This window comes from Heterocephalus glaber, unplaced genomic scaffold (assembly GCF_053883595.1).
Source record: "Heterocephalus glaber isolate CG9 unplaced genomic scaffold, H.glaber_assembly_v1.0 deba00001610, whole genome shotgun sequence".
In the NCBI taxonomy this organism is placed as follows: Eukaryota; Metazoa; Chordata; class Mammalia; order Rodentia; family Bathyergidae; genus Heterocephalus; species Heterocephalus glaber.
Window position 1 is genome coordinate 17,454,056 of NW_028258381.1, and position 22,793 is coordinate 17,476,848.

General features: G+C 45.2%; 1 protein-coding gene across 1 annotated transcript in view; it reads right to left on the reverse strand.

Moving 5' to 3' along the window:
* The window catches only part of Galnt17 (polypeptide N-acetylgalactosaminyltransferase 17), a 488,817-nt gene that overhangs the window by 213,899 nt on the left and 252,125 nt on the right, over positions 1-22,793 (reverse strand). Inside the window, exons 4-5 of the mRNA XM_004840005.4 lie at positions 6,084-6,258; positions 2,649-2,846 (exon numbers count right to left, since the gene is read on the reverse strand). Of these exons, the coding sequence (XP_004840062.1) occupies positions 2,649-2,846; positions 6,084-6,258 (373 nt within the window). The remainder of the gene's footprint in view (positions 1-2,648; positions 2,847-6,083; positions 6,259-22,793) is intronic.

A 22,793-nucleotide genomic window follows, 5' to 3' on the forward strand; every position in this document is an offset into this window, starting at 1 on the left:
GTGCTTTTTCAAAGACCCAAATCCAACCCTCACACTTGGTCCTGGCCCTCTGTAAAGGCACCTAAGAACTCTACATCTGAAACTCTGCTGTAGACAAATGAGGGCAGAAGACAAACAAAATCTTGGAAAATAGCTATTCACCCAGCGGGAGAAAAAATATATACATGAAGAAACGGGGAAAGAACTAAAACAGAAAGAATATAAATTCCCTTAATGCAAAATGTCCTACATTATGTTGACTACTGGGAAATACAGCATCCAAGATTCATCTAACATAATACTATTTGGATTATGAAAAGTTCTCTTCATCTCATCGTTTATTAGAGTAAAATAATAACAAAATTTTGGCACCATGGGTAGAAGGAAAAACCATATCTGAATGATTAAGAAACCACAATGTATCTGCTTAATAATATCAAAAGGACCCTAATATTTCTTTCCTATAAATAAATATCCCCATCAACTATTAACAAATTAGGCATTTGGTAAGTTAAGATACATTAAAAGGAGATCATTGATATTTGATTGTTTTGTACATTAGAAATGCATGTAATATTATCATGATCACAACTATTTTTTCAAGTCTTCTCAAAGTGTGTATTAATCATCTGTTAATGGTCCTGCAACTCATGAAACAGAAGTCCCTGTTTCACTCAGCCCTTTTCATACTCAGGACAGCCATTATGGATGTTGGTCCCACATCCCAAACCACTCCTTTCTCTCCGCTGCTAACACTTTCATTCCCCTATCTGTCAGGGCTGGAGCCCAGCCTCCTCCTGGGCATCTGGGAGGACACTTGGGAGAAAGTATCATTTGGCCAAAATAGTAAACAATGTCTTTAAGTCCACCATTTGAATTTCTTCATCCCTGTAAGATCTGAAGGTCAATGGATCTTCTCGTACTCACCATTAAAGCTTAAATACCCTTGTAAGTTATACTTTGGCTCTCACATAATACCTTAGTGATGAGCCTACATTATGATTGCAGATGGCCAAGATGGCCCCACAGCATTTCCCGAATGATGCAGGTGGGAACAGAGTTACAAGTGGGCTTCAGCAGAGGAAGGAATCAATGACTTTCCCTGGTGTGCAAGTTCATCCACAGTGGTTTTATTCCCATGCAACTTTTCAGCTTTCAGTTTGTGCAGGAACAACAAGGCACACCGAGTTCCTGGGTGCCATGGACTACACTCAAAATATCATAAAGGGGAGCATTCTTAAATTACCCTCTCTGGTTGGGCTGAGATCTGATTTAGATTCTTGCACGATTAAGGCCCCTGGGGGAACAATGGCCACTTGAAAGGAACAAGGAAGATATTTTTGAGATAGCTACAGTCAAAAGAAACCTCTAAGAGAAATACTGATAAGCATCATAATCACCATAGTTTCCTGAAGCCTAGGAGTAGCTTTTGTGTGCATAAAAGGCATCCAAACTTGCACTCAGTGCAGGTGTCTTTGTGACACTACTTGGCTTCTCACTGAAAGTGTAACTATCCAAATATCTACTTCACAATAAACGCTACTATATGTGTCCTGACTGAGTTCTTTCACCAAGAGCACAAAGAGCCAAGGACCATGGAGTGAGGGCTTGTTCCTCACTGCATCAGGGCCCAGCTTCCTGGGGACAGGAAACACTAAAGTTATCCAAGGTTCCAAGGCCAAATACCAGCCCCTCTTAATCTGAGGGGTACAGGGTCAAAGACCCCAGTGGATGCCTGAAACCCTTGAGAGTACCTAATCTTATATATATTACAGTGTTTCCTGTATATACACAAGATAAAGTTCAGTGTATTAACAATAAACAAGTGTCATGTACAGATTAGGCGTAGTAGGAGAATAACACTAACTAATAATAAAATACAGTAATCATAAAATATAGCATACTCAGTTATTTAAAACTTGTGAATTATCTTTTTCTAGAATACACTAATTAATATTTTTGAATCATGGGTGCCTCAGGGTAACTGAAACCACAGAAAGTGAAGCCGTGTATAAGGAGGATGGCTGTATCCCTAGGAAGGAATAGCTGACGAGGAATAAAAAAGCATGAGTATTGCTACCAATGTAAAACTTTCAGTACGGCTGTGGGTTGTGGTTTCAATCTGGGATTCCCCCCAAAGCCTTAGGTGCTCAAGAGGTGGCTCATGGGAGGTGACTGGGTCACGGAGGTACTGTAGCTGACTCACCCGCAGGAGGTGGGGTTCTGCTGGGAGAGGTAGGTCATTGAGATGTGACGCCCCCAGCTCCCCCTTCTCTCTCTGCTTGCTGACCACTATGACGTTAGTGGCTCGCCTCCCCCAGACCCTTTCTCCACCCTCTGCCTTGAAGACAGCTGACCATGGACTGAAACTGAGCCAACATAAATCTCTCTTCCTTTCAGTTGTGGGTGTTGGGTACCGTTGTCTCTGTGACAAGAAAGTGACCAAGACACTGCAAAAGCTGTACTTGAAAACTAGCTAGAGAAATGAAATGCCATGTAATGTCCTCGCTCAGCAAGAGAATTATGATCTCAGGCTGCCCAGTGTTCCTGGGGTGCCACGTGCACATTACTGTGCCAGCCTACGGCAGAACCGCCTGGCCTCCTCCATGGCTCCTCGTTTCCCTTTGAACTGGACAGCCGCTGGCCACCAGAGCTCACTGGCCACATACCTGATGGGGAGAGAAGGGTCTCCAGCATCCCACCAGTCTTTTGGGGGGCTGATGTACATGCACCACAGCTCCCAGCTGTACCCATGGGCTGAGTTCTCGTAGCGTTGCACCTCAAAATTGTCCTGCTTGATGTTGTCAATGGAGGGAAGGATCACTCGCTTCCGGTTCTCCTGGATGCGGGATAGAACTGGCTCAGCCCTGCAACACAGAAAAGGTGAGATAAATATCTCTCTCCCGAGAGACCACCAGGAATGAAGAGAAGCAATGTAGCTGAAAGGCTGGGTTTTGGACAGGCTGGAACTCTGATGGAAACTGAGGTCCCTCAAGCCAAGTGACCTGGCCAAGTTGGAGCATGTGGCTACATATGAGGGCTTTGAAGTGTGTACACTGAACATGCTGGAATCACTACAGGGACAACTGCTTCAGCATGGGGTCCCCTCCCCCAGAAAGTGCCAAGCATCTCTTTTGTAGCAGCAGTGTCCTGGTACTATATGATTTGCATCAAGCTACAGTTTTATACAGTGCCATCAGATCCCCCTTAGGGCACTGTTTACCACCTCTTGTTTTTTTTTTTTTTGCTTGGCTCCAATTCCTTTTCCCCAAATAGGTCATTTCTGCCCTGGATGGCTTGGTTTGAATAAGCGTTTACTAACTTCTTTGTGTGTGTGACTGTTTCAGTTGTTTTAATTGATTATTTAATTGATTTCTTAAAAGGAATCCAATTGAATTGGTTAGCAATGGAAAGCTGGAGCTAATTAAATGCAACTGGCAGGCTCAATCCTGCCTTCCCCTCCTCCCCCTCAGGGCTGCAGCAGGCTTTAGTCAGGGATCTGGCTCCAAGTTCAAGGTGTAGTGGGCTGGTTTAGGAGGAAGCAGATGGTCAGACACCTCCGCCAACGTGTGTCTCTGAGGCACACACAGGAAGGGATCATTTCCCATATTTGAGAAGGAAAAAATAGCTCTCAGAAGCCACAGCATTAATCTCCCAGCTTAGACCAGAGTGAGGGCTTTGGAAAAGAATCAAGTGAAAAATCCCATTCCTCTGCATTATCTGGAAGAATAATGAGAACACTCAGTCTACAACTGATCTCTTTTCATTTGCAGCTATTGAATTACCTGTTGGCTCACCTCATCTTTCTATTTAAAACGAGTAATAAAATATACTCTGGGCCATTTACTGCCTTCAATACTTCTGCGCACCCCACACAGGCTGAAGCCAAGTGGAACCACCCCTCCAGGGCTCCTAGAGCTCCTCCCCTTCCAACCCTTCACTCACACCACTCTCTCTCCTTCAGGAATGCCCTTTGCTGCCAGCAGAAAGCCCAGCTACCATGGCGGCTTAGACCAAATGTCACCTCTCCCTAGAAGCCTTCCCTGATTTCCCTCAATAGGAAGGTCTTTTCCTTCCTCTACATTCTTAGGCCATTTCCTCCACTTCTCTGAAGTCACAATGTCTCTGCCAGCTGCCCCTGCTAATCTTTGAGCTACTATTTATCAAGCATTACACAGAGCTATGTACCACTCTAAATGTCTTATCTGTGCTGGTAAAGCAACCCCAATGAGGAAACTGAGGCTCCTGGAGGTTAAGGGACTTGCCCCAGGCCACATGGCCAGCTGGGGGCAGAGTCAGGTTGCTAACAGACATGGTCTGGTTTCAGGCCCAAGCCCTAAGCTCCACTGCCTCTTCCAATGGGCCATGCTTCCCCCAGGCTGGTCGGGTACCACAGATGGAAGCTTCCAGGTGAGGTCCTGAGTGTGAGTTACTGAGAGTGGGCACAGAGTCCTTGGTTCACATAATGCTTCTATAGCTGACAAGTTGGTCTCACTCTTTTGACTCTTCCAACTTCTCTGCTCCCTCCCCGGTAATATCCTGCCTATTACCATGCGGCCTCTTGTGCTTCCATGGAAGAGAATACTCTCTCTCTCAACCTCCAATTAACATGAAGCTTGGAGCCAGGCATGGTGGCACACACCTATAATCCCAGTACTCTGGGAAGCTGAGGCAGGAGGATCCCAATTTTGAGCCCAGCCTGGACAAGTTAGTAACTTAGCAAGACCTTGTCTCAAATACTTTTTAAGAAAGGTTGAGACTGTAGCTCAATGTAAAGGCCTTGGGTACAAACCCCAGTACTACAACAAAACAAAGCAAGACAAAACAACAACAACATTGAACTTGGACGTGTGGATCGCTTTGCCACACTGCAGATCCCGGATGTGAGAAGAAATGACAGTCACAGCTGAGTAGAGGCTTTAATGGCCACTGCAGATTTCAGTCATTGTTCTTTTCTATGATCCTCCGAGGGGAGTCTTCATTGGGTGGCAGGACACAGACGAGATCCCAAACAGCGCCACTGACAGACAAGTCACAGCCAACACGCCACTCAGAAGGGAGAGGAATGATGTTGTGGGTCACTGGGACTGGGGATTATTACCACCACACAAGCTTCCACCACTGTATAACATTTCATCTGGTAAACTGAGACACATCGTGTAATAAAGAACTACGAAAGAGTTTCAATTCGGAGAGGGACACACAATGCTGTGACTGTTAATCCTGATATGATAACTTCATTGGATTAAGGAACAAATGCCTAGCAGGTTAGTGAAGCACACTCCTGCATGTGCATGGGTGGGACATGGACACGGGACCTTGGGTGCCATATCTGCCCTCTAGTCCCTTCCTCTCTGACACTGTCCCCTTACTCTGCTTCCTGCCACCATGAACCAAGCAGCTCTGCTCCTCCACGTCCTTCCTCCATGATGTTTCTGCCTTGGAACCAGTGGATTATAGACTGAAAATGTGAGCCAAGTTCCTCCTTTAAGTGTGAGTGTTGGGCATTGTGTCCGGCAACAGGAAAGCCAAGGAATACAGTCACTCCGACAGAAGTGAGGAAATGAATCTGAGTGGCCAAGACTGGGGCCACAGAGACCAGTCAGAGTTAGACAGGAGAGGGATTAGACTAGACTGGCTTACAGCAAGTCAACATCACTCCCAGGAAAGGGAACAAGCAAACTGTGAAATCAGAACAACAGACATAGGATTGCCTTGTCTCAACCGAGAATCATCCTGAGTTCTAATTACCACATCGTGTTCACTGGGAAATGATGATGATGATGGTGGTGATGATCAGGACGGGCCGAATGCATAGCAGGTAAACATCTTCCCGCCTCCCAGTTATATCCCAGACAATGGTTTCAGCTTCTTCTTTTTTTTTTTTGGTACCAGGGATCGAACTTGGGACCTTGCACTTGCGAGGCAGGCAGCGGAACCACTGAGCTAAATCCCCGGCCCCTATCAGCCTATTCTTTAACCAACCCTTCTTCGTTCTTCCAGGGGCCCCAAAAGAAACAGACAAAATGTCTCATCTCCCAGATTCTAGCTCCTCCTGCCCACGCTGCAGATCCTGAGTGCCCCTGCTTCAGCTCATGACCTACCAGCCAGCAGTGAATTCCACGTGGGCATCGAAGAAGCCAGTGACCTGACCAGTGGCCACCTTCCAGCCTTCTATGCGAGCTCGGATCAGGCCCTCTCTCTTCTGATTGCGCACCACCTTCACCAGCCCAGGGTAGCGTTTGTGGACGTACTCCTCCAATGGTGCCTTCAGCTCTTCTGCAAAGGATGAATGAAAGGCAAGAAGTCTCTAAATACGTCATCTCAAACTTGCACCCCGTCCACAGTGCTACCTATAGGTCCTCAGGAAATCCAGCTATAGCAAAGAGGTTTGCATGTGAGTAATTGAGTAGAAAACATAAACCGGGCAGTCTGGGAATCAAGACATCACTCATCCCAGATGGCTCTGTTCTGACAGTGTACAGTGTATACAGCTGGACAGGAAACAAGCCTGACTGTTATGTCTCAAAGGCCCCAGGCTGGCAGAAGTCCTTTGAGATTTCTCTTTGTGGCCCTTCCTACTCTTTTGGCTAGTATTCCTGTCCTTTCATGGCCCCTGGCTCCTGCTTATCAGTTTTGAAATGGGCTATTCCTTGTGCACATAGATGCTTTTTACAGAATGTGTCTGGGGTGGTCCAGACTCATCGTCATGCACCAGCCCCAACATTAACAGGGCCTGTGTTGGTCTTAAGATGCAAAATAAGTCTTTTTCCAGTACTAGAAATGACACATTGGTGACAGAAGCAACGCTCTTGATGATTGAACACCTCATTTCTGCAATAAGCAGGTGACAGAATGTGTTATTTCTATAGTCTAATCCTATACCAATTTAGAAGATTGCTGGATTAATTACATTAACTAGTGACATTAATTCAATTTTATACGTAAGATGCCATTTAAGGGAAGCTAATCTTTTCCAAGGTCACACCTAGAAATGGAAGAGCTGAAACATAACCCAAACGCATCTGTCTCCACAGATGAGATGCTTGATACCTGTGTGTCCATAAGAATCACTAGATAGAGGGAGGATGGGGGAAGGACTGACAGAGAAGGGAGTTACATAGATACACTCCAAGAATCTGCCCTTGGACAATCTTAGTCATTCATGTGCTGGAGCAGCCCTAGTGGTCCACAGACAAAACTTCAAGAAACACTTTAATCTCTGGCTTTGCTGCAGAGAATGCTAAAAGGGCTGGATTATGACTTAGATTTAAAATGTCCTCTAAAGTCTCCTACATCTGAAAGGTGACTGGACTGTGGGGATGCTATACTCATCAATGGACTTATCCATTGATGAGCCCAGTAGCTAAATGTGCTTTTAGGAGGTGGGCCTGGTTAGAAGAGGTGGGTCACCTGGACAGGTATATTCTTGTCTCCAGCTCTTCCCTTCTCTCTCTGTTTTGTGGCTGCCATGGTTTTAGAAGCTTTCCTCTGTCCGGCCCCTTCCACTATGTTTTTCTGCCTTGGAACCAGCCAACCATGTTCTGAAATCATAAGCCAAATAAACATCTCCTCCTTTAAGTTACAGGTGTGGAGTATTTTGTCCTAGAAATGGGAAAGCTGACTAATACAGGCTGTGTTACCAGATTTTGTTCAGATCCTTCATTCCCTAGGTACACATGGCAGCTTTTGCCAAACCAAAGGCATGCATTCGCAGCATATGTAGAGGTTGATACCTTTGTGTCATGGCTGAAATGATGCAGCCATGTGACTCAGGAATAAAGGCAGAGCACGGGGTGTTTGAATGAATGGGGGTAAGAGAGACCCAAAGAGTACAGAGACATGGAAGTTACTGTCCGTCAAAGGCATGGATAATGGAGGTTATACACTGAATAGTGTTCCCCTCAAAACTGACCTGTTAAATTCCTAACTCCTGGCACATCCGAATGTGAGTGTATTTGGAGATAAAGCCTTTAAAGGAACAGGTGAGTTAAAATGAGGTCATTAGAGTGGGTCTGACTCGTGTCTTGAGAAGAGGGGGAAATCTGTCACACAAATATATACTGGGCATTCATGTGGAGAGGGATGTCCATGGAAAGTAGTAGCAAGAAAGTGGCCATTTGAAAGCCAAGGAGAGGGATCATGCAATAGCTTGATCCTTAATGTCCAGTCTCCAGTATGATGAGAAAATAAATGTTGTGTAAGCCAACTAGTCCGTGGTATTTTGTTGTAGTGACCTAGATGACTAATCAAGAAATGTCTATGGAAAGATGTCATCATCCTCAAGGAGGAAAATGGAACTTGGGGGTGGAGGGAGAAAAAGCTTTGACATCCAGGAGATCCAACGTATGACTGATGCTGAAGCTAGAGTCAGCCTTGGACTCAGATCCCAGACAAGTCAATCAATTTGTTCCTCATCTAAAGAAAGGTGATGATAATGATAGTACTGGTCTTACAGAGTTATTGTGAGGATTAAATGAGTTAATATAGAGCAGATGCTTCCAATCATCCCTTGAATAGCATAAATGCTCAACACTGAGTAACTAGTACGAATGAGTATCTCCTTCTCCCTCTTTCTCTCCAGAGAGACCGGGCCAGAGATTTCAGAGCAGCCCTGGGAGCCTGAGAAGCCATGCAGAGGCAACAAAACTGAGTTTCTAGAAGCCATAGTTGTGGTTCTCACACTAGAAAGCACATCAGCGTTCTTTGGAAATGTTGCTAGATCCTCCCCCTTAGTTTCACTTCCGGTAGGTCTAAGGTAGGAACTGGGTACGTATGTTTACATCATGAGCTTAGGGATTCTGAGGCTCTGGTTTGAGGAACCCACTGAGAACCACTGAGCTCAAAATGCATGTGGCAGTCTTAGCACATGCTTGACACATAGTATGTAAACAGTAAAAGTTATGCTTGGTATTTTACCTGTACTGCTATCTTGTTTACCATCATCCCAGATCCCAGGGCTGGTGAGGAGCCAATGGAGAAACCAGGTTGTGGAGAGTCCATTCACTTTGTGAGAAGGAGAGCCAAGCAGTTGAGCTGAAGTGGGCCAATGCATTTTCAGCTTCTAAAATCGGACTTCATGTTGGCTGGGTTTTCCTGTCAACTAAGTAAATTTCTTGGAGCAAGAATGTCAGCAAGGAGGTTGGTGCTGTGGTTTGGATGTGGTCTATCTCCACTGAAACCCCTGCTGAGGATTAATTCCTCAACGTGGCAGTATTAGGAGGTGACACCTTCAAGAGGTGACTGGGTCGCAGGGGGTACCATGCTCGTGAGTGGATTAATGTCTTTCTTAAGAGACTAGCTTAGGTCTCACTGGAGTGAGTTGGGTCTGGAGAGCCTGGCTTAGTTACCATTGCAGCAGGCTGTCATCCCTAAAGCAAGGTCACCCCTAAAGTTTTGACTTGTCTACAGTCACTCACTATGGCTGCACACTTTCCCACCCTGTGACATTATTAGCCAAGTGCAGCTGCCTAACCTTGAACTTTCCTGCCTCCAGAACTCTGAGCTAAATAAGCCTCTCCTTTATACCTTACGCAGTCTCAAGTATTTTGTTATAGCAACACAAAACAGAGATGGTTGGCCAGGTCATACTTGCTTGGATTTCCATTTGTTCCTGTGAGTGCTGTGTGGGTGAGAAGGGAAAGGAAAGACGTGTCACTGACGGTAGGTAAAGGACCAAGGAATGGCAGTGGACCTGTGGGATGCTATGGTGGCAATCCTCCCACCTGCTAGAGTTGGCCTGTCCTGGTGGAAATCTCCATAAGTTCAGGGGAGATGTTTTGTATAGTGAGTGCCTAGCACCATGTCAAGGAACCCGCAGGCACCATCGACCCTCAACTGCCGGGTAAGCTGAGGCTAATTGCAGCTCTGCCCAGTAACTGGACGTTAGCTCCTGGCTACATCAGGCACCAGGCCTAAGTACCCTGTGATTCCTTCATTTGTTAAGTGGTGGCAACTGAGGGTTTGGGAATGTGCAAAAGGCAAAAAATTATGAGGTTGGACAGAGTACTTTTTTTTACATCTTAAAGCCACTGCAATATGGATATTAAAGGTTTTTAAAAGTATAAAAGGATGAAAGGATAATGCTTAATCACTTGGCACTGGCCTTAGGACTATTAAGAGTAAATGAAAAGCTATATTTAAAGCCCTTACTATGTACCCAATAAATGTTATTTCTAATAATTGGTTTACTATTTTTACTATGACGGATCCATTTGATAACTTCCCATGACCAACAGCGTGTCTCCCTTTGTGGTCAATATTGTTTTAAAATCTGGGAACTACTTTATCCCAGAGAGAAAGTGGGAGACACCATCCTCATTTTCACAAGGGTTAGGGACACAAATGAAACGACAGCCTAGGAGCTGCTATGGGGTAACCGAGGGAGAGGCCACAGCCTGGCTGGCTGAGATCAAAAGCAAATGGCACCGACAGGGCTTCTATCCCAGTCCAGGCAGTAAGATTCTGGGCTTCATAAAGCAGGAGGTCGTACCCTTGCTAAAAAAAAACCCAAAAACAAAACAACCAATTGAGACACAAGTGTTCCCTCAAGACCCTAACAATCTAGTTAAGGAGATGAGACATGTTCAAATATTGTTATATTCAGTATTACCAAGTAACTGGAGCGAATGGACAAATAGAAATGGTCACACAGAAAAATGCTACAGGGCGCAATGGAGGGGGGCATTAGTACGGCTGTGAGAGTTCACGGAGGAGAGGTTTAAGTGAACACCTACACCAGGATACATGCACACAAAGAGAAATACAGAAGCACAACACTGGAGCCACTTAGGTAAAAAAATCACAAGGGTCAAGGTTTCAGTGTAGGCAACTAGGAAGATGTGATTAATTTTAAAAGGAGAAAAGGAAGAACAAGTTGATGAGGGTATTGGGGGACAGGTGGAGGTGTCAGTGGACACTGAAGGGAAGGCAAGCGAAGCAAAGTAACGATCCAGAGAAGAGCAGCTGTCAGGGACAAAGTGACGAGAGAGGATGTGCGGGAGGGTGACGGTTCCAGGAGACGGAACGAAGATGACTCTGTGCCACACCTTGAGGGCACATACATTCAGAAGCAGGAAGAAGGGTTAGAAACCAACACTAGGTAGGAACAGCATTGTAGGAGCACAAAATATAGAGCTGAGTTTCCAAGAGGAAGGTGTGTGCCCTGATTTTACAAACACCTACTGAGAACAAACCTACATGGACGTGAAGGACGTAGGTGGCTGGAGATGGGCTACTCAACACCAAGTCTCTGGACAGTCAAGTGCATTACATAAAAGGAGAGCTGAGAACAGGCCCTTGATGTAGAAGAAAGGAGGTCCCCGATGGCGCCCATGACAGAAAGGACTTCCCTTCTGGCTGCCGTGGGGCCCTCGGGATAAGGGCCGCAGAGAGGGAATGGAGGGAACAGGACAGCTTGGGAGTGATTCCAAAAGCCAGCTGGTCCTGGGAGAACACAAGTGTGACAGCCTGAGGGCGTACGGGTGTTGAGATTTGGCAGGTGGGGGATATCACCCTTGTTGGAGGGGATGCAAATGTCCGAATTCATGTCAGAGTAAGTGCACAAATCAACCAAGTAAAATAGGGCCCCCAGGTTCACCATGGAAGCAAATAAATCACCAACCCGAGCACGGTTAGAAATGTCCCATCTGAAGCCAGCGTGGTGGTGCACGCCTGTAATCCCAGCACTCTAGGAGGCTGAGGCAGGAGGATTACAAATTTGAGCCTAGCCTGGGTAACTGAGCAACTTAGCAAGACCTTGTCTCAAAATAAAACATAAAAAGGTTTGACAATGTAGCTCAGTGCAAAGGCCCTGCATTTAATCCCTTGTACCACCCTTCCTCTAATTAAAAAGACCCCACTCATCAACTGAAATCCTTTACCACCCTTCACAGATGAAACCACTCTTGCACATTATAAGAAGAGCAAAGAAAATATGTGTAAGATTTTTTTTCTCCCTCACCAACAAACTCTGGGAAGAAAACAAAACTCATTTCTGCAAAGATAAATGTTTACCTTCCAGTGTTAGATGAAATTCAATACCAAATTGGCCTAGTGCCATTTGGGAATCCCATGTTTCTTCAGATTTTGATAAACAGTACCGTGGGTAGTCAGGAGGGGAGAAGTAAACACTGCCCAGGATCAGGAGGGACTGGTGAGGGTGATACCTCTGCTCCTTAACAATAAAAGAAACACCTGTCGTCCAGGCTTAAGGAGTGTAAACTGGCAATAAGAAAGGTACAAACAGCAAGAATTCAAGCAAAGCACATTATCACACAATTCTATCTGGATCTGGTGTTTGCAGAGATATTACAGAATACGCTGTCAGCATGGTCCTTGCCTCCAAGCCCTGCTCAGGAGAGAGGACTGACCTAGCAGGTTCATCTCCACCTACTTCCAAGCCAATGCCAGAAGCCTGGCACCACAAGTAGGTGGGCTTGGGAAGGGGCCATGCAGTCCAGGGCTGGGCCAAGACCGTGAGTCTGTGACGTAGGCGATTTTCACTCTCACCCCTCACAGAGCTAGCAAACCTTGATGACAATATCCACTGACTATTTTGCTTCCTCCTTAAGGTTTGGAGACTTGGAAGAATCCATCTAAACTCAGATGAATGTTTCTCCAGTCACTCTGAGGTGCCTCCAAAGAACTACATTTCTAACAAGCCCCACAGGTTTGTGGCTCTGTGATGCTGCTGGGTAGCTCTGGTTGAGCGGCTGCTCCCTGCCTGACCCATCTGTGATGAGCGAGCCTGGTTCTTTACAAATTCGCCCCTGTGTATATGGAACAGGACTCATCCTAACTTCGTAAATGCTCCAAATCCTAGAGTTGCCCCTCCCATCTTGGCTTTTCTTGTTGTCTGGACCCTTCTTGTTCTGTCTTGGCTAAAAGACTGTGATGACCCTCAGAGATGACCTTACAGAGCCTGCCAGGTTACTTGTAAAACTGGGAACTTGGCTGCTGGCCACACCTTCCAGGAGCAATCTTACAATGAGGTCACCCTTCAGCCAGGACTCCAAATGTCCCTAGCGTCTGCTCTCACTCCTGTGATTCCTACTACTGATACAGTAGCCTTCCTCTGTCCAGCATCCTCAGTGGATGCTGAAACCAGTGATAGCACTGAACCCTATGTGCCTGTTTTTTCCCATACAAACATACCTGTGATAAAGTTTAATTCATAAATTAGGCAACGCAAGAGATTAACAAGAATAAGCAGCAATAAAACAGAACAATTATAACAATATGCTCTAATGAAAAGTTTGCACTTTGGGGCCATTATTCAGTAAAATAATGGTTACCTGAACACAACCACCATGAAACTGCAATAGATAGTCTATCTGATAACCAATTCTGCTACTAAGTAACAGGTGGCATTATGGTTTAGATCTAGAATGTCCCCCCAACAACTCGTGTTCAGAGGTGGGCTTTTGGAAAGTAATTGGATCACGGGGGTGCTGTGTAATCCACTGATGAGTCCATAGCTGAATGCGCTGTTAGGAGGTGGGTTACTGAGGGTGTGACGTGCATTGGTGTATGGCCTTCCCTATCTCCTCCTCTAGCACTCTGCTACCTGGCTGCTATGGCTTGAGCACCTTTTCTCCGCCAGGCCCCTCTGCCATGCTGCCTCTGCCTTGGAGCCAGCCAAGCATGGACTGAGACTGTGAGCCAAATAAACCTCTCTTCCTTTAAGCTGAAGGTGTATATTTTGCCCCAGCAATGGAAAAGTGACTAAGACAGATGGGTACAGCAAGGAGACACTGAACAAAGGGATGATTCACATTGCAAGGGAAGTAGAGTAGGACAGCATGTGATTTTATCACACTACTCAGAATGGTGCGCAATTTGAAACTGATGTACTGTTTATTTCTGGAAATTTCCATTCAATATTTTTGGACTAAGACTGAATGCAAGGGATTGAAATTCTGCAAAACGCAGGTAAAAGGGATCTATTAGCCCTATAATTCTACCCATATTCCTTCTGCCACCATCAGCACCTATATCCCTGCTGCCACTCTCATGACTAACACTTCTCCCTGCCAGCAGCTGCTCACTAAGAATGGACGGGCTGTGACAGCTGGGGATGGGAAAATGACACATATGGCATGTTCCAATTAAAAAACAAAACAAGATGGCCTAAGCCATATTCCTTGGAGTAAGGGTGATCTGGGAGCTGCTGAAATGCTAGCTCCCTGGCTCTTTTCTGAGCTCTCTCATGCGGCCAACCCTAGTAGAGATGATTGGCAGCTCAGAGAATTTTTATGCACGCCCAAAATATCCCAAAAGCACTGGTTTTCACTGGTAACTAAACTTTACAGATTGGGCTATTAAAAAATATATAATTCAAGGCAGATGTGGTGGCACATGCCTGTAATCCCAGTACTCTGGGAAGCTCAGGCAAGAGGACTGCAAGTTCCAGCCCAGCCTGTCAACTGAGTGAGACCCTGTCTTAAAACTTAAAATACAAAAAGGGCAAAAGCCTTGGGTTTAATTCCCAGTACTGCCAAAAAAAAAAAAAAAAAAAAAATTCAGCAGCATTAGGTACATTCATGAAGTTGTGCAACCATCACCACTATCTACTCCCAGAACTTTCCATCACTCCAAACTTAAACCCCACACTTTCTAAGCAGTAGGTGCTCTGCTTCTTTCCTCCCCCAGTCCCTGGGAAACACAAATGTGTGCTGTCTCTATGAATTTGCCTATTCTGATATTTCATAACAATGGACTCATACAATCTGAAGCCTTCTGTGTCTGTAGGCCTTGGTCAGTTCTGAAGATGGGGTGGGGAAGGTGACTTGTGAATGTGTGTGCATGTGTGAGAATTTAAAGCCCTAGACCTCTGAAGATCTGATGCCATCTTCTGTGGCCAGTTGGTTCTGACCCCAATTCTGCTAAATGGATGACTGGAAGCTTGTCCCCAAAGTGCAGCCTGAATGGCTGTCTACTCTCCACCATGGCTTCCTGTCGGTCTCTCACTCCCAGCACAGGACTGCATTCTTGTCCTGTTCTTTATATACCCACAGGACACCAAGAGCTACCTCTGTCTGGGGGATACTTAGGTAAGAATCCTCCCCCCAATGAGGACTTGCTCCTGAGCTCCTCCAGACTGGGAGTGGGGCTCCAGCCTCCCTGAGGGAAGGTCCTGTCCTACTGTGTTGTTCATGGCCCACAATCTCCAGGACATCAGCCTCTGCTGTTTCCTTGATGAATGCTCCCAGCTCAGGGAGGTCAGGGCCTTACAACAGTCAGCTCAGGAAAACATGGTCTTCAACACTGAGTTTCAGCACAGACATTAATGAGGATACTCTACATTTCTGCAACGTCTTTTTTCCTAAGAGATTTTCATATTTTATATATGTGAGATTCAGCTTTGAAAGAACATAAAAAATAGACTTGAAACACCTGGACTGCCAGGTGTGCCTGGAAAGATCTTTATGCCTAAAATAACCACCCAACAAAACGTATAAAAGCAGCTATGCAAAGACCAATAATAGATTTTTTTAAAATATTATCTTAAAACTGGAAGACAATGGAGCTGGGAGAGAAACCTGATGTGTAACCTGGCCATATGATATGTGGGTACTATTGTTTAAATTTGAACCATCCCCCAAAGTCCCATGTATTCAGTCAGGGGACTTTTGGAAGGTGATTCGATTATGGGGTGCCACACTCATCAGTGAGTTCAGCAGCTGAAGGTGCTGTCAGGAGGTGGGGCCTGGTTGGAGGTGGTCACTTGGGGCATGACCTGGAAGGGTGTATGCTTGTCCAGGGCTCTTCCCTTCTGTCTCTGCTTTCTGGCTGCCATGGGATGATTGAAGCCAGTCAACCATGAACTGAACCATCTGAAAGTATAAGTCAAATAAAACTCTTCGCCTTTTGCCTGCAGGCATTGAGTATTTTGTCCCAGTGATGGAAAAATGACTAATACAATGGGTTTCTTATCTGTTAAATGGAGACAGTAAGTCTTGGAAATTAATCTAGGTTTGTGATACCTGCAGTTTACACGGTTTGGGGAAATTCTCTTTATGAAAAATAAAAAACATATTTAAAAATTTATAAAAATATAAGTACATGTACACACATAACTAGGCCCCTCAGGTGGCCTTCAAGGGGGTCCATGGGAGTGAGGGGCCCAAAGCTGAAGCCTGCTCCACTTCCTGGCAAGGAGACCCTTTGTGAGGCTGGCTTCACCAATGCAAGGTTCCTTTTCTGCTGACCATCACTATTTCTCCAACATTTCAAATACTATGCTTGTCTCCATCTCTAATGAAATATTTATATCCTCAAATTGCTAACCAAGCTGACTAAATATGTCAGCTAATCAGGAAATGCTCCAGAACACGATTCAGCTAGATTAGATCCCCTTTCATAATTTAACTAGGCTGTCTTGCAAACTTGTGACATCCCCCAATTTCTGTTTTAACACTTACTGAGTACATATTAAATATCATCTGCTGTTTTAACTACTTCACCTATTATCAACTTTACTATTTTTTAATTCTTTTGACTTTTTTCAATTTTTTATTGGTATGTTTTTAATACGTGACATTAACATGCATCTTGTGGAACTGGTACAAATACATATATATTTTAATCATTTTTCTTTTCTGTTCCCCTCCACACCCTCCCATCTCCCCTCATCACTGTCAGACTATTATCATGCCCATTTTATGAATGAGGAAACTGAGGCACAGAGAGGGTGCTATGGCCTAAACATTCATGTCCCTGCCAAATTCCTAAAATGAACTATAACCCCCCAATATGGTGCTACAGAAATGGAGCTATTGGAAGATGGAGAGGTCATGAGGCGTCTAAAGTCATGATGTGATCAGTGACCTTATAAAGGAAGCCTAGGGAAGCTTGTGAGGACCAGGCGCTCACCAGACACCAAATCCACTGGCACCTTGATCTTGGACTTCCCAGCTCCCAGGACTGTAAGCCATGGATCTCTACTGTTTATTAGTTACCCAATCTAAGGCATTTTGTCATAGCAGCCTGAAAGGACTAAGACAGATGGTCAGTGACTGTCCCAGGGTCATGGTTTGTAAGTGACAACCCCCTGCACCACCAGCTTGCCTCTGACTTCCGCAATGTGACACTGTGAAAACAACTTCCTCCCTCAGGTGGCCATGCTGAGGTCTGACCCGGGCTCCTCCTAAGCACTGGGTCCTTACAGTGGCACTGAGCACCCATACATTTTCTCACAGACGAGCTACCAGGATGCATAATCAGCTCCACTACACAGGGTTACATGTGGATCCCATGTGAATGCAAAGGACCCAGAACAATGAATCCCATTCCATTCTGCATCTGCCGCCATCTGCACCGATTCCTGCTGAGGAGGGTGTGGATTAGGGGAGAAGCCATGAGTGGGAAGTTGGCCAGTGTGGGGTGGAAACAGTGGTCCCACTGATAGTGATCAATGCTTTCTAGAGAAGAGGCCGGCAGGTAATCAGGAGCACTGGGCAGAGTGGGGAACGCAGACAAGATGCTGGCCTTCCACCTCCTGCAGACAGCACCGCCAAACTCTGATGGATCCAAAGAGCCATGGAGTACAAGAACCATGTTGAGATGTGATAGAAAAATAAAATGTGTGTTTAAATTTTTAAAACTTTATTACAATAAAGACCCATTGCCATGAATTCCCCTCAAAATACTCACCCTGGCATTGAACACACTTATCCCATCCTCCTTGCCACTTTCTGAAGCAGGTCTAGAAGTTCTCTTTTGGGCAGGTCTTTGGTTGCACTGTTGTGAATCCCTAAATGTCCTGAATCAATTCAAAATGTTCACCTTCCATGGTCATTTTGACTCAGGAAAAGCCAGAGTGGGACAGTGCGAGATGCAGTGAATAAGATGGACAAGGACCCACTGTCATGTTTTCACAAGCCTGCCTTTCTATTGGATGGTGCTCGGTACCTCATAGAGACACTCATGAAAGAGGACTTCCAGCACTGCTTCAGAAAGTGACAAGAATGACGTTGAGGATGTTCAAAGCAAGTGGGAGTTTTCTGAGAGATTAATTGTGGGGGACCTGGCCAAAGTGAATAATTAATGATTAAATCGCGCGGCAAAAGTGCATAGGCTCTATGAGGAGTGAATGTTTAAAATATGGGGCAAAAAACCACAAATAATTAAACTGTGAGGCAAAAGGCAAGCAGGCACTGTGAGAATTAATAATTAAACTGTGGAACAAAGGCACACAGGCTGTGTGAGAATCGAATGATTAAATAAGAAGTTTATATTAGTAAAGTATGCTGAGTCTGACCATGTCCTTCCCCTTTCCCCAAGAAAAACTGCCCAGCCTTGAGACAGCTCTTGCCCCAAACTGCTTTTTCTTCTGCTTTTTTCTCCTACACTGAGATTTTGAATAAAAGCCAGAGAGTTCTCAGCTTGGTGGCTGCTTTCTTCTTTGAGTCTCCCTGTTGGTTGGGTGCCTCTCTGGGCCTCTCGGTGATTGAACTAAGTCTCATCTCTAGGTCATCTTTTCATCTTCCATGCCACCCACAGTCACATACTGTGACAACTCATGACAATGCGTCTTTTCCTGTAACAGATTTTTACAAATTTAAACATTCACCATATTTGTTGATCATCCTGCTGCCATGACACTGAATTCCTTGGCTTGGAGAACATCCAGTGGTGAGGAAACAAGCATGTAAAATTGCAGGGTGAAATAACACACAAATCGGCTTATAATGCATATTTTATTCCCTGAGCATCACTCAGCTTTGCAGACTCAAATAATGCACTTGCTAACTAAAGGGAGGAAGGGCTGGAGCAAAAAAGTGGCAACAGTAAGAAACTTCAGGAAGGATAAGGGGGATTTAAAAGAGATGCTTTTATTGTGTAGGAAAGCATTTTAAGGACAATTCCATAGTGAGATCAAAGCAAGGCCAAAAGAAAGAAAAACATGGCAGAAAGAAAAGAAAAGAAAACAAAAGAAAGGAAAAGAAAAGAAAAGCGATATGAGGTACAAAATACCAAAGTGTTGAACTAAATATATCACACTGAGCTGTGCATTCATGAGGGGTGCTCAAAAAATGAAAGCCATCTCCCCTTTCAATTCCTTTGGTAAGAAAATCCTCTCTGCAGCTTCTTCCATTTAGATTTGCCCCTTTCAAAAATAAATACCAGTCATCCAAACTGGGGAAGCATCATGATACCTATGGGTGGGGGCCCCAAGTTGTTTCCCAAATTAAAAGAAATTCCCCTATTTTACCCCATCAAAAGGCAGTTGAAAGGCTTGTATTTGCAGCTGATTCTAATAATAACATGTGAATTTAAGTGATAAAATTTGTCTATAGGCTGGAGTGTGTTTTTCTTTCATTATGTTTCTTATTTACTGCGATATTGATTCTGAATGCTCTGAAGCTAGCAAATCTCTTCCTTAAAATAGCAAGAGTCACAGTCATTAAGGAGGGAGAACAGAACAGAACACAAGAAATGCAAAGGTCTATAGAGAACCGGGATGCATCTTGGCGCTTGGCCACTTCTTCCTTGACTTTTCTTTAGGCATAGTTGGCACTAGGAATGGAATCACTGAAGCAAGTTATCTGGCCAGGTTTCCCTTCCTGAGCATTGTGGGGTCTCCTAGATTTACGGCTCTTACTTCTTCAAGGTCAGTGGCACTGTGGGTCCTACGCACAAATGAAATACTCATAGAGGCTGTTATGGTTTAGACTGAAAATGACCCCTATAAGTCTCATGTGTTTGGAAGGTGATTGGAGCATGGGGTGCTGTACTCATCAGTGGATTCATCCACTAAAGAGTGCTGTTAGGAGATGAGATCTGGCTGAAGATCAGTCACTGGGGTGTGACCTGGAAGGGTTTATCTCCCTCCCTGGCTCCCCCTTCTCTCTGCTTCCTGGCCACCATGATGTGAGCAGCTCTCCTCCACCAGGCCCCTCCACCATCCTGCTTCTACTTGGCAGCTAGCTGGCCACAGACTCAACCTTAAGCCAAAATAAACCTCTTCCCCCTGTACGTTGTGGGTGTCATGTATTTTGTTTCAGCAATTGGAAAGTGACTTGGACATAGGCATGGAGGAAAAGTCCACATGAGGGTGTTACACAGCGTAAGTGTTCTGTAAACAACCCACAGAGGAAAACGGATCTCTTGTAGCTTGTGCAGGCTTATCAAGATGTACAGCAGAAGCACAGCCAGGGGCCAGTCAGAACAGATGTGGACTGGAACGCCACAGTCGAACACTCTGGCTAAAACACCAGTTGGCTAAGACCACAGCACTGTCACAGAGGATGTTCCCACACTTCACAATCATCGGGACTGAAGCCTTGCAGAACTACTACTGGTTTTAGGTACACAAAGAGTGCACAACACAGGAAGTTTGGGTGTGGAAAAAGAATGAAAGTGGAAAGGTCTCAAGGAGGAACAGTGCCTTGATGTACAGGCTTTTGTCCTGGGGGTAGCTTGGAGAGGATGGGCCATATCCCGATCCAGAGCATTTAGCTTGATGTCCCGGATAAAGTCAAGGTAGCAGTCAATATGGATTACAAGGGTTCCTGCTTTATAGGGGTGGGGTTTGCTTTCAGTATAGTTTGTCTTCAAAACTCATGTTGAGGTTTGTCCCCGATATGGCAATGTCAGCACGTGCCATTTAGTGGGAGGTGTTAGGTCCTGAGAGTGGAGCCCTGAGGCATACATACATTAAGGCCTTTCTCCAGGAGTGCATTTTTGCTCTTGAACTGAGTTAGTGGCCAGAAGTGTAGACTGTTACACTTTCTCTTATTCAGCTTACTCAGCTTTCTTTTATTCCACTTCCACCCATGCCCGTTTTCCTTCTACTGTCCACCATGAGTTGATGCAGCATAAGTTCCTCACCAGAAGTGGAGAAGATGCTGCTGCCATGTTCTTGAACTCCACAGCTATTAGAATCACATGCCAAAATAAATCTCTATCCTTTATAAATTACTCAGTCTCAGGGATTTTGGTATAGCCACAGAAAATGGACTAAGACAAGCTGTTTGAGTACTGATTAAGATCATACATGCAAAGTGCTTTGCTTAGGATCTTTCTCATAGCACACAATCAATATTGTTAGCAATCATCATTACTTTTTAAACTTCTGTATGCAGTTTGTGTAGATGCAAAGATGGTACAGAAAGCTTGGGAAGTTAAGAAACAAATCCATGAAGGGTCTAGGAAGGATACCGGGAAGGGAACTGCAAATTAGAAAGATTGGAAAGAGCTGGAAAGGAAGCAGAGGCAGCAGAGATAAGAGACCAGTTGGTTCTGGTTCTGAGGATGAGGGTAGCTGAGTTGGAGCCTCAGCTGTGTACTCTCTGGGGGCAGCACTTGCCTTGCCAAAGTTGGAGCTTCTTTAAGGACGTAAGGACTCTCTCCCAGTGTCAGCAGGTGCTGTCAAGACCCGGAAAGATGCATGCTCAGTGAGCAACAAGGTATGTAACCAGGTGAGCAGGATGGCTTGTCCCATACATGCTATGCCTTTGTCCCGACCTCTCCAGTATTCCTGGAAGTCCTGCTGGGGTAAGCAACCAGCAACTCCCTGCAGACTCGGCAGCTGACTTCTTCCCCCATGTGTAAGAAATGCATAGCCAACCAGGACCCAGCCCCTCACAATTCTGAAGGAAGCCATCTTGCCCTAAGCCTTTCAAGAGGCAAGGAAAGGATTAGCTCAGGGCTGGATATGGTCTCCTGACATAAACCCTCCCAGACCCTGTTGCACAGCATGAGGTCAAAGACCTGCTGCCCCAGAAAAACAGACCAGTGCACACAGCCAAAGTGACCTAAAGACATCCATGTCCATATCAGCTTAACTAGCCACCCTGCTTTTCAAATAAAAAAGAATAAACTGAGAACACTGTTCTTCAGAAATACAGGAAGCAATGGCCACCTGTGGGCTTTACTGACAACTATTTCAACCAACCCAAGGCTCCCTTGCTCCACTTCTCTCTATCCTGGGCTGGGATGCTTTTTCTACCCCTTCTTTTCCAATCCTCCCTCTCTACAGCTGCTCAGCATTGTCTTAACTTCCTATTCACTACTGCCCACTGGAGACTGTCCCTTCTCCGTCTCATGACCCAGCAAGAGCCTCCGTTGCTCACTGTACTCCGTCTCTAAAACTTTAACCCTCCAATCCATTAGGACACATCAAATCTCATTTGTATAACTCTCTGTTTGAACCCCAAGTATCACTGCCTCTGGACCTGTGTACTCCCTCCCACTGCCCCCTTCTCATTTTGACACATTCGAATTCTTTCATGGTCCAATGCATGTGCCACATCCTTCACAAAGATGACACTAATTTCTTCAGCTTGTGGGAAGTCCAAGCAGAAAACCTCATGATGTTGTCATGGTCCATTTTATCCTCAAGTCCACAGTAGGCCTGTCTACATGGCCTCCTACCCAGCTTGTTTTACTGATCACATAGTAACTGGGTGCGATGATGCTATACATGGCCACCGACCCCCTAGCCACTAATGGCAGGTCCTAAGAAGTAAATTTATAAGACTAGAGTACCATTTCCTTTCCCTGGGACTCTCCTGAAGACAAAGTCCTGTCTCCCCTCAACGGCGGGTTCTGTTAGACCCCTCCCAAATTCTTGTATTGCTGGGTTCCTATTTAGTGGGAACCCAGAGTCTGAGCACCAGGTCAGAACTTTGAACACACTTTTTGGATGACCTCCTGGTTCTTTTGGAATGCAGTGCCACAAATGTGGTCATTGAGGCCAAAGCAGAACCTTTCCTCTACGCGAGGCCAAGCTGGAAGATTAAACACTAATCAAAAAATTTTAGAAGAGATGGCACATCGATGTAACAAATGACCAGAAAAGACCATTG